General features: G+C 50.0%; 1 protein-coding gene across 1 annotated transcript in view; it reads left to right on the top strand.

Annotated features, from left to right (window-relative positions):
- Positions 1–12,738, top strand: part of LOC140387413 (A-kinase anchor protein 13-like) — a 478,070-nt gene that overhangs the window by 162,845 nt on the left and 302,487 nt on the right. The window contains 2 exon segments of the mRNA XM_072470498.1: positions 1,396–1,494; positions 1,497–1,578. Coding sequence (XP_072326599.1) covers positions 1,396–1,494; positions 1,497–1,578 — 181 coding nt within the window.

The raw sequence follows: 12,738 nt of genomic DNA, 5'->3' as shown, positions 1-12,738 counted from the left end.
AGAGAGGGTGAGTGGGTGCGTGAGTGTGTGAGAGAGAAGGTGAGTGGGTGCGTGAGTGTGTGAGAGAGAGGGTGAGTGGGTGCGTGAGTGTGAGAGAGAGGGTGAGTGGGTGCGTGAGTGTGTGAGAGAGGGTAAGTGGGTGCGTGTGTGTGTGAGAGAGAGGGTGAGTGGGTGCGTGTGTGTGAGAGAGAGGGTGAGTGGGTGCGTGTGTGTGTGAGAGAGAGGGTGAGTGGGTGCGTGTGTGTGTGAGAGAGGGTGAGTGAGTTTGTGAGGGCGAGGGGTGGGCTGGGTGGGTGTAGACATCCTCTGACAAGGTGGGGGTGTGGACTGTTAAACCCACTCTAACCATGAATAGCCTCTCCAACAGTTTGTGAAGAACAGCCAATGGGTTCTTTCCCTTCCTGAACCACCATCATCGCAACAGGTTTTCGAGCCGTGTTCACAGTCCGGCAAACTGCCTGAAAGGGGTTTTCTGGCGTACATGATGAACACATTGCAACAAAATTCTTACGATTTCAGGAGAGGAGGAAAATAAATTACAAAAACCAGTTACCTTTTCTAGGATGCAATGCTTGGTAATGTTGAATGGCATTGTGGCTCTGTTGGTAGGCTCTCACCACCGAGGCAGAAGGTTTAAATCTGATCACAGATTTGAGTATATAATCTAGACGAAGACTGTTGGAATGCTGCGTTACCGGAGAAACTATGTCGTTAAATTGAGGCCCCGTTTGCTATTCTAGAGTGCGATATTGTTCTCCTGGCAGTGTTCAAAGGGAGTGGGATGTTCACCTGGTATCCTGGCCAGTGTTCCTCTTTCAGTGGACACTTAATCTTTCCCCCCCCAATAAATTGTCCAGTTACTCATTAGAATCGTAGAATTTACAGTGTAGAAGGAGGTCATTCGGCCCATCGAGTCTGCACCGGCTCTTGGAAGGAGCACCCTACCCAAGTCCACACCTCCACCCTATCCCCGTAACCCAGTGACCCCAGCTAACCTTTTTTTGGACACTCAGAGCAATCTATCATGGCCAATCCACCTGACCTGCACATCTTTGGACTGTGGGAGGAAACCGGAGCACCAGAGGAAACCCACGCACACACGGGGAGGATGTGCAGACTCCGCACAGACAGTGACCCAAACCGGGAATCGAACCTGGGTCCCTGGGGCTGTGAAGCAACAGTGCTAACCTACCCGTGCTGCCCCCAGTTTGCGCCTTGAATCTTGCTCTTCACAAATTGATGACCGGAATTCTGCGATTCGGAAATAATCCATTGGTTTCAAAAGTGCAATGCGACTAGGCGTTCGCTACCTAAATGTGTGGTTGATTCTGCAATCTAGACCAAGCTGCAAAGTGAAACTGATACTGATCACGTGGGTGTTTGTTTTTTTTTCAGCTTCCATCCCTCGGGAAACGTTAATGCATTTCGCAGCGAGGCTGGGTTTATCCAGACTAGCCTCCTTCCTACTGCAACAGCCAGGTGGGCAAGAGGCTCTTGCATCGCCAACCTTGATGGTGCCACACCTGTGAATCTCGCAGCACAGCGGGGCTTCCACGGTCTGGAGGAGCTCTTTGCGCAGTAAGTGTTTGCAACTTCTGAAAATGCTTATTCGCTGCCTTGTCTTACACAAAGGGTTCTGTCTGCTCTTTAAGCCAGGCAGTAAACCTCTGCGACCGTTGTTAATGTCGCCAGCTCTTAGTTTTGGGCAGAAACAAACGTGCTGCGAGAGTTGGAGAACTGTTTGGTTCTTGTGCTCCTGTTGTCATTGTGTCTGGTGACCCCGTTACCCTTCCAGTTCCATCTCTAAGCAATGTCTTAATTATAGTTTTACGTGTTTGTGTATGCGTGGGGATGGTGCATAGCGCTTCTCGTCAAGACTGTTATTAACAGCACTTTGCAGATTGGTGTCAAACTACAGGTGCAGGGTATATAATAAGCGAGGTAATGAGATCTTTCAGAATGGTAAGGTAGAACCACGTGACAAGCCCTCGAAATATCGGGTTGCAGAGGGTGTAAAAGTGTTGCAGATGGAGTTTCTCGTGCAGCTGCAAGATTCGCTACAGGTGAGACACCTCTGGAGGGGGGGGGGGGGGGGGGTCGGGGGGGGGGTGGAAACTTGAACCACAAACTCGGCATGAGAGCTGACTCCACAGTAAACGCCGCCTTGATGTTTGAAGTGCTGAAGAGGAAGAACCCGGCTGCGACGAAACCCTGAAATTGTAGAAATAACATTCAAACCGAAAACAGGAGCAGAATGGCCGGCGCAGAATGGCACTGCTGCCTCACGGCGCCGAGGTCCCAGGTACGCCCCGGCTCTGGGTCACTGTCTGTGTGGAGTTTGCACATAATAATAATAATAATCGCGTATTTGTCACAAGTAGGCTTCAATGACTTGCTGTGAAAAGCCCTAGTCGCCACATTCCGGTGCCTGTTTCATAGATTATCATAGAATTTTACAGTGCAGAAGGAGGCCATTCGGCCATCGAGTCTGCACCGGCTCTTGGAAAGAGCACCCTACCCAAGGTCCACACCTCCACCCTATCCCATAACCCAGTAACCCCACCCAACCCTAAGGGCGATTTTGGACACTAAGGCAATTTATCATGGCCAATCCACTAACCTGCACATCTTTGGACTGTGGGAGGAAACCGGAGCACCCGGAGGAAACCTCACGCACACACGGGGAGGATGTGCAGACTCCGCACAGACAGTGACCCAAGCCGAATCAACCTGGGACCCTGGAGCTGTGAAGCAATTGTGCTATCCACAATGCTACCGTGCTGCCCCGGGGAGGGCCGGTACGGGAATTGAACCCGCGCTGCTGGCATTGTTCTGCATTGCAAGCCAGCTGTTTAGCCCACTGTGCTAAACCAGCCCCTACACATTCTCCCCGTGTCTGCGTGGGTTTCACCCCCACAACCCAAAGATGGGCAGGGTAGGTGGATTGGCCATTTTAAATTGCCCCTTAATTGGAAAAAAAGAATGGGTACTCTAAATTAAATAAAATAGAAAACACGAGCAGGGGCATTAGCATCTGAAAAGATGGCATCTGGAACTAGAACAAGCAAACAGACTTGCATTTAAACCACGGTTCATCATATTCTGGAGATATCCCCAAAGCGCAACACATCGATAAATGACTTTAAGTGCAGTCGCTATAGTTACTTGCCAGTCAATTTACATGGAAGGTCCATCCGCCAACGGATAAGATGAATGGCTAGTGTCGGTATAGGTTTAGAGAGGAATATTCGCCAGGATAGAAGGAAAAGTCACAACTCTCTGCTTGGTAGTATGAGATCTTTTCGATTTCACTAAAATATGAGCCTCTTGATTTATCATGTTGTTCAAAACACTGCATTTGGGCATTGGTCCCAGGGTTGGGCATTGGTCCAGGGTTGGGCATTGGGTCTAGGATTATATATTGAGGCCCGGCTAAAATTTACATAGAATTTACAGTGCAGAAGGAGGCCATTCCGCCATCGAGTCTGCACCCGGGTCTTGAAAGAGCACCCTACCAAGATCAACACCTCACCCATCCCCATAACCCAGTGAACCCACCAACACTTGCAATGCTTGGTAATATTGAATGGCATTGTGGCTCTGTTGGTAGGCTCTCGCCACAGAGGCAGAAGGTTTAAATCTGATCACAGATTTGAGTATATAATCTAGACGAAGACTGTTGGAATGCTGCATTACCGGATAAACTATTTAGTTAAATTGGGCCCCGTTTGCATTCTAGAGTGCGATATTGTTCTCCTGGCTGTGTTCAAAGGGAGTGGGGTGTTCTCCTGGCATCTGTCCAGTTACTCATTAGAATCATAGAATTTACAGTGTAGAAGGAGGTCATTCGGCCCATCGAGTCTGCACCGGCTCTTGGAAGGAGCACCCTGCCCAAGGCCACACCTCCACCCTATCCCCGTAACCCAGTAACCCCAGCTAACCTTTTTTTGGACACTCAGGGCAATTATAATGGCCAATCCACCTAACCTGCACATCTTTGGACTGTGGGAGGAAACCGGAGCACCCGGAGGAAACCCAAGCACACACTGTGAGAACGTGCAGACTCCGCACAGACAGTGACCCAAGCCGGAATCGAACCTGGGACCCTGGAGCTGTGAAGCAATTGTGCTATCCACAATGCTACCGTGCTGCCCCAGGTGGGAGTGATGCCAATTGAGCCAAGCCAGAGGAAATGAAAAATCTCCTGGGTTGCATTGCATTTTTCAAGTGCACTGGCGAAGATCGCATTTTGAGTATTAAGTACAATCCCCCCTTCTGCTGACGATTAGTCTCTGCAAAGAAGTCGATGAATGGTTGCCACCTCCTGACGAACCCTAACAATGACCCTCTCATGGCAAACTAATTTTCTCCAGGCAGAGAAAGCCAGCCATGTCCGATAGCCAGGTCTCCGACTTCGGCGGCCTTGAGTCCCTCCATGCTAGTAATATCCGCCTCCAGGGAAGCAAAGGCCAGAATGTCTGCCTCTTTCTCCTCCTGGATTCCCAGATCCGATGGCACTCTGAAAATCGCCACCTCTGGAGTCAATGCCACCCTTGTATTTAATACCTTGGACATGATGTCCGCAAACCCTGAAAATCCCTAAGCTTTCGACATGTCCAAAACATGTGGACAAGGTTCGCCGGTCCTCCCGCACATTTTGTGCACCTGTCCTCCACCCCAAAAAATCAACCTCATCCGGGCCACTGTAATGTGAGCCCGGTGCACGATCTTGAATTGAATCAGGCTGAGCTTGGCACACGTCGCGGTCGCGTTGACTCTACTCAACGCGTCCGCCCAAAGGCCCTCCTCTATCTTTCCTCCCAGCTCCTCCTCCCACTTGCACTTCAGCTCCTCGGTCTGTGTCTCCTCTGATCCCATAAGCTACTTATAAATGTCAGAAACGCTCCCCTCTCCTATCCACCCTCTGGAAACTACCCTGTCGTGAATCCCCCTTAGCGGCAGGAGTGGGAAGGTTGGTACCAGTCTACGCAGAAAGTCCCGCACCTGCAGATATCAAAATTCGTTCCCCCCCGCCAATGCAAACTTCTCCTCCAGAGCCCTCATGCTCGGAAAGCTCCCCTCTATAAACAAGTCCCCCATCCTCTCAATCCCCGCTCTCCACCATATCCGGAACCTCCCATCCATACTTCCCAGGGCAAACCGGTGATTATCGCAGATTGGGGACCAGACCGATGCTCCGTCTGCTCCCACATGCCTCCGCCATTGCCCCCAGACTCTCAAGGCCGCCAGCACCACGGGGCTGGTGGAGTACCGCGCTGGCGGGAACAGCAGAGGCGCAGTTACCAGCGCCCCCACACTTGTGCACTTGCATGAAGACGCCTCCATCCGCAGCCATGCCGACCCCTCCCCCACCAGCCACTTCCTGATCGTGGCTATGTTAGCCGCCCAGTAATAATTGCTAAAGTTCGGCAGCGCCAGCCCGCCCTTTCCCCGACTCCGTTCAAGCATTACTCTCCTCACTAGCGGGGACTTGCCCCCTCACACAAAGCCTGCTGTAACTTTATTGACCTGCTTAAAAAAGGACCACGGGATGAAGATGGGGAGACATTGAAAAACAAACCGGAATCTCGGGAGGACCGTCATTTTCACCGTTTGAACTCTGCCCGCCAGAGACAACGGGAGCGCATCCCATCTCCGGAAATCCTCCCTCATCTGATCCACCAACCGGGCCAAGTTCAATTTGTGTAGCCGGTCACAATCCTGCGCCACTTGGATACCCAGGTACCTGAAACTGTCCCCTACCAATCTAAACGGCAGTTCCCCCCAGTTGCCTCTCCTGGCCCCTCGCCTGGACCACAAACATCTCGCTCTTCCCCATATTAAGCTTATACCCCGAAAACCGGGCAAATTCCCATAATTTCTTCCATCCCCTCAAATGGATCCGAAACATACAAAAGCAGGTCATCCGCATACAGCGAGACTCTGCTCCACACCACCCCGGACCAACCCCTTCCAGCCCCTTGAGACCCTCCGAGCAATTGCCAGCGGCTCTATAGCCAGCGCGAACAGCAGTGGGGAGAGGGGGCATCCCTGTCTCGTCCTGCGGTGCAGCCTAAAATAGACCAAAGTCGTCCTGTTCGTCCGTACACTTGCCACAGGAGCCTGGTACAGCAACCTAACCCAGTCAATAAAGCCCCTCCCAAATCCGAACCGCTCCAGAACCTCCCATAAATAATTCCACTCAACCCGGTCAAAAGCTTTCTCCACATCCTTCGCGACCACTACATCCACCTCCCTACTCTCCGGGGGCATCATGATCACATTTAACAGCCTTCTTACATTGGCCACCAGCTGCCTGCCCTTAACGAACCCAGTCTGATCCTCCACAATGACGTTCGGCACACAATCCTCAATCCTAGAGGACAAAATGTTGGCCAGCTGTTTGGCATCTGCGTTCAACAGTGATATCGGCCTGTAGGACCCACATAGTTCCGGGTTCTTGTCCCGCTTCAGGATAAGCGAAATCATGGCCAGTGACATCATCTGGGGCAGAACCCCTCTTTCCCTTGCCTCGTTAAACACCTTCATCAGCTCCGGTCCCAATATCCCGGTGAACATTTTATAGAACTCTGCTGGGTACCCGTCCGGTCCCTGGGCCTTACCCGACTGCATGGCCTTCAAGCCCTCCACTATCTCTTCCAACCCGATCGGGGCTCCCAGCCCTTCTACCAACTCCCAGTCCATCTTCGGGAAAGTCAGCTCCTCCAGGAAGTGCCTCATCACCTACGGCCCCGCAGGGGGCTCCGACCTGTACAACCTGCTGTAAAAATCCTGAAACGACTTACTCACCCCTGCCGAGTCCCCAACTAAGTTCCCATCCCCGTCGATAACTTTCCCTATTTCTCTAGCTGCCTCCCTCTTTCTGAGCTGCTGTGCAAGAATCCTGCTGGCCTTCTCACCATGCTCACGTATAGCCCCCCTTGCCTTTCTGAGCTGTTCCACTGTCCTCCCTGTGGTTAACAAGCCAAACTCCGCCTGTAGCCTCCGCCTGTAGCCTCCGCCGTTCCCTTAAAAGCCCTATCTCTGGAGTCTCCGCGTACCTCCTGTCGACTTGTAGAATCACTTTCACCAGTCGGTCCGTCTCTGCCCTGTCCGTCCTGTCCCTGTGAGCCCGGATCGAGATCAACTCTCCTCTCACCACTGCCTTCAGCGCTTCCCAGACCACCGCTGCTGAGACCTCCCCCGTATCGTTTACCTGCAGGTAATTCAGCATGCATTTCCTCACCGCTTCATCCGCCAATAGCCCTACATCCAACCTCCATTGCGGGCGCTGATTGCTATCTGTACTAACGTGCAGGGCAATCCAGTGTGGAGCATAGTCCGAGATCGTAATCGCCGAGTACCCCGTGTCCACCACCCCTGTCAGCAAGGCCCTACCCAAAACAAAGAAATCGATCCGAGAGTATACCTTGTGTACATGGGAGTAGAAGGAAAACTCTTTCACCCTCGCCTGCCTAAATATCCATGGATCCACCCTCCCATCTGCTCCATGAACCCTTTCAGTTCCTTTGCCATTGCTGGCACCCTGCCCTTTTTCAAGCATGACCGATCAATAACTAGTATTAAAGTCCCCTCCCATGGTCAGTTTGCACGAGTCCAGGTCCGGTATCTTCCCTAATATCCTCTTTATAAATTCCACGTCATCCCAATTTGGCGCATATACATTAACCAGCACTACTTTCACCCCCTCCAGCTTAAAAATAATCATAATATATCGACCCCCCACATCCGGAACTGTTTACCCACCTCAAATATCACCCGCTTATTAATCAAGATCGCAACCCCTCTAGTCTTTGTATCCAGCCCCGAGTGGAAAACCTGACTGACCCAGCTTTTCTTCAATCGAACCTGGTCCACTACTCTAAGGTGCGTCCCCTGCAACATTACCACGTCCGCCTTCAGTCCCCTAAGTTGCGCGAACACACGTGCCCTCTTAACCGGCCCTTTTAACCCTCGAACATTCCAGGAGATCAGCTAGCTTGGTGGCCCCCATCCCCGGCGGCAAAAAGTCTCCCACCTATTGTTCCCCCCCCCCCACCTCTCTTCCCCCCCCCCCCCTCGTACAAACAAATTCCATCATCTAACAATCCCCAGACAATCACCCAGCTGCAAAAAGAAAAACACTCACCGAAACTCAAACAAGCACGTCTCCACCCCACAAAAGTGCACATCAACGGAAAAAAAACCATTGCCAACATCCACCGAAAAGAAAACCCAAAAACGGAAATACTCCCCCCCCCACCCCCACCCTCCCCACTTAAACAGAACTCAACAACAGAAGAGAAGAAATAAGAGGAGAAAAAACAAATTTAAAAAAGAAACGGACCCAATATAAGCCAACACGTTGCCTCAAAGTTCGAGAGTTCTCAGCCCCCCACCAGTCCTTTTAGCAAAGTCCAGCGCATCTTCGGGCGACTCAAAATAATGATGCTGGTCCTCATATGTGACCCAAAGACGAGCCGGATACAGCAGTCCAAACTTCACCTGTTTCTTGAAGAAGATTGACTTAACTTGGTTGAAGCTTGCCCTTTTCCTGGCCACCTCCACACTCGGGTTGTGGTACACCCGCAGGTTACTGTTGTCCCACTTACAACTCCGTATTCGCTTGCCCCACTGAAGAATACGTTCCTCGTCCAGGAACCTGTGAAATCTCACCACCATTGCCCTCCGGGGGGTGGTCCTCCCCTCGCGGCTTCCTCGCAAGCGCTCTGTACGCCCTGTCCACCTCCAAGGATCGGGGGAATGCCCCCTCCCCCAGCAGCTTTTCGAACATACCCGCTACGTATGCCCCAGCATCAGCTCCCTCAGCCCCCTCCGGGAGCCCGACAATTCTTAAGTTCTGCCAGCGGGACCTATTCTCTAGGTCCTCCACCTTCTCCAGAAGCCTTTTCTGCTGGTCCCGCAGCATCCCCACCTCCAGCTCCACCGCTCTCTGATGCTCCTGCTCAGCCAGCGCCTTCTCAACCTTCTGGATCACCCGATCCTGGGCGTCCAATCTGTGCTCCAGCCGATCAATCGATTCTTTAATCGGGTCCAGACAGTCCCGTTTCTGTTTGGCAAAGCCGTCCTGGGTGACCTGCATCAACTGCTCCGTTGATCGCTGGGCTGACACACCAGGGGTCCGGTCCTCGGCCATGCTGTCTCCTGCTGCAGCTTCAGCACAGCTCTTGCCTAACTTTCTGTTTCTGCCGTTTCGTGCACTTCTGGTTCTTTTCTCCATACATCGGTACGTGGAAACGGTGCCCAATTGCCTCAGCCTTCAAATTCACCGTTTAAAATCGGAAAAAAGTCTGGGGAAAGGTCCGAAAGTCCGATCAGAGCGGGAGCCACCAAATGTGCGACTTACTCCTTCATAGCCGCCTCCGGAAGTCCAGAAAATCTTCTTGATTTCTATCTTGAACCTGCTCAATGTGGAGCTACCACAGACCTCTGCGATAGAGGATTCCAAAGAGTCACCACCTCTGAGTGAAGGAATTCCTCCTCATCTCAGGCTGAAATGGTACCGTTCTTATTCTGAGACTGTGACCCCTGGTTCTAAACTCACCAGCCAGGGGAACCATCCTATCCACAGTGACTGTTTATGCCCGGTAAGAATTTTGTAATTTCAGGGGAACCATCCTATGCACACCGACCCTGTTTATGCCCGGTAAGAATTTTGTAAATTCAATGAGTTCAGTCAGGCTCCGCTTCCTCACAAGACAACCCTGCCATCTCAGGGATTAATCTGGTGAATCTCAGTTGCATTGCCTCGATGGCAAGTACATCCTTCCTTAGTTAAGCAGACAAAGGGGCAGCATGGTGGCGCAGTGGTTAGCTCTGCTGCCTCACGGCGCCGAGGGCCCAGGTTCGATCCCAGCTCTGGGTCACGGTCCGTGTGGAGTTTGCACATTCTCCCCATGTTTGCATGGGTTTCATCCCCACAACCCAAAGATGTGCAGGGTTGGTGGATTGACCACACTACGTTGTACCTTAATTGGAAAAAAAAATGAATTGGGTACTCTAAATTTATATTTTTAAGAAAGTTAAGCAGACAAATACTGCGTACACTACTCCAGGTGGGGTTTCACCCAGGCTCCATAGAATTGTAGCAAGACATGTTTACTTCTGTGCTCAGGTCTCCTTTGGATGAAGGCCAACATACCATTAGCCTTCCTCATTGCTTGCTGTACCTGTATGGTAGCTTTTGTGACACATGGACAAGGCCACCAGGTCCCTTTGCACATCAGCACCTCCCAATCCCTCTCCAGTTAAGAAATACTTTGCCTTTCTGTTTTTTTTCTCAACCAGAGTGAAAAACTTCACACTTGCATACATTCCCTCTGACCTGACCTTGTCCACTCACTTAGCCTATCCCTTTGAAGCTTCCTTGAGTCATCCTCAGAAATTGCACTCCCATCTAGTTTTGCGTGAGCACTCAACCAATTGCCGAGACCAGGACGAGGAATAAGAGGATGTTGTATGAGGCATAATTTTAAAATAAGATGAGCACTAGGCAAATAACGAGGGGTGGCATGTCAATAGCTTTTTTTAATAAAAACTAAATGAGTTTAAGATGGGACAGATTAGTAGTTTCACAGTTCACAAAGATGAATAATTGTACATTGGATTGAGATCAAATACTTGAAGAAAGTTCAATTAGCAGTCTCCCAGTAGCAGAGATGCAGAATGTGTTCATTCGTAGGCTGTGAAAGTTAGAATGATGGACGAATGTGATTTGGCAGACAAATGGCCTTTTTATGTTGACTTTTCTTCGATATCCTTCCCTGTTTCACATCTGCAAGCCTTTGAGTTCTGTTCGTAGAGTTACATCTTGCAACAGTATCTCAGAGAAAAATAGATCACCTGCATTGTATATTTCTGAATGTATTAAGGTATTGGTTATACATTATTTTACCCCCATTTTGTCCTCCATCGTCAACCTTGACTGTCTTGAGATTTCCCCAGCTACAATCTGAAATGTGGTTGTCTTCATTTGATTCCCCCCCCCCCCCCCCCCCCCCCCCCCCCGCTCCACTCGTGGTCAGATGCTTACTGAACTTAACTGCCCATCTCAAAGCAGCTCGTGTACAATGAATGACTTCAAAATGCAATTATTGTGTGGGCAAATATGCCAACCGGTTTGGTGCATAACAAGGTTTTACAAAGAGCAGTGAAATGTTTGATCAGTCAATCGGGTACAACAAAGACAATCTAGTTAATGAGTGGCCATGCCAAAGGCATTTTGACTAACTAGAAGTCTATTTAATATGTGGCTTGGGTTACTGGAGGAGTTACTGGAGCATTAAGTCATTTTGTAGTACTCTTGCCTTGCAGTCAGAAGGTTGTGGGTGCAAGTCCCACTCCAGAGACTGGAACTTAAGACAGACAATGCAGTGCAGTGGTGAGGGAGTGCTGGACTGTCAACGGTGCCGGCTTTCGGTGCGAAATGTTGAACTGCGACCTTTTCTGTCCCCTCGGATAGATGGCACAAATCCCAGGTGGTGTTTTGAAGAACAGCCGCGGAATTCTTCCCAGTGTCCTGGCCAATTGTTAGCGAGCGTCACTCAAAACAGATTATCTGACCATCATCACGTTGCTGTTTGTGGGAGCCCGGTTTCTAGTTGTGCCCAAATAGTTCATTATGTGGCTCAATTCCAAAGTACTCTTTTGGGATGATTCGCTAAAGTTGCTCTATAAATGCAGGTTGTTGTTATCCGGCAAAGCAGCAAACTAGATGACCAATTGCTACGCAGAAGAATATTCATCATCACTTTCTCATGCAATAAATGCAACTTTGTCAGTGCCACACACTTTGTGAGGAATGGATAGATTTCATTAAACTATAATTACTATATCAGCATTATGTGATGCAGTGGTTTAGTTGGGGATCCCTTGGATATTAAGTGACATTTCTCTATAAAGGTGTGTAACGGACGCAGCTGCAAGGTAAAGCTGCCTCTGGCCTGCCCTCAACCCCCACACCCCTTCTCTCCCCCAATCCCTACTTTGTCATTGTGCTACTTCTGCATCAGCCATCATTCAGGTCTTTGAGTAAGACGGGCAACTTCCGTGTTGTGCCATTGGCCTGTGCTGACCAGGGACTGGGTTGAGGTTGCTCAACCTCACTCAATTACAAAGAAAATCCTTAGGCCCGCCCAGTACTGTGTGCGGAAGAGTCAATTCAGCCCCAGGTAATAGGATAAGATTCCAGTTTACTGGTACATTTCAGAGGTGATCTACAGGTGAAAAGGACATTATGGTAATCTAATGAGTTGCCCATTTCCCATTAAGGCACATCTTGCTGTATCGCCTTACTGGCCAACAGTAAATTATGCTGCAGGATCCATCTTTTCCATATCTGCTGCCACTTTCAAATGGTTAGGGGTGGGCGGGTGGAAGACTAGAGATACTGCATGAGACCTACTGTGCCACAACATCTAATAAAAACACTGTACTCAGCACTAATTGATGTTGATTTTTTTCAGTCAATTCTAACAAAATTTGTGACAAAACATTTTGGCGAAAAGATTGGACCTGCAGTGCAACGTCAGTTTGGACCTACATCTCTGCAATCACCATGCTATGCCCACCAATGGTCCACAGTGGCTCTGGTTGTCATTAAGTTGTCTTGCTGAATTGACTTTTCCAAATCCACAGATTTATGGGCAGTGCATATCCATATCCTCAACATCTGTAGTAGATCAGCATATATAGGCTTCACATGACATTGCACTTCAA

This window comes from Scyliorhinus torazame, chromosome 12, assembly GCF_047496885.1.
Source record: "Scyliorhinus torazame isolate Kashiwa2021f chromosome 12, sScyTor2.1, whole genome shotgun sequence".
Lineage (NCBI taxonomy): Eukaryota > Metazoa > Chordata > Chondrichthyes > Carcharhiniformes > Scyliorhinidae > Scyliorhinus > Scyliorhinus torazame.
Note: the sequence above shows the minus strand (reverse complement) of the source record. Positions and strands in the feature narration are given on the sequence as shown.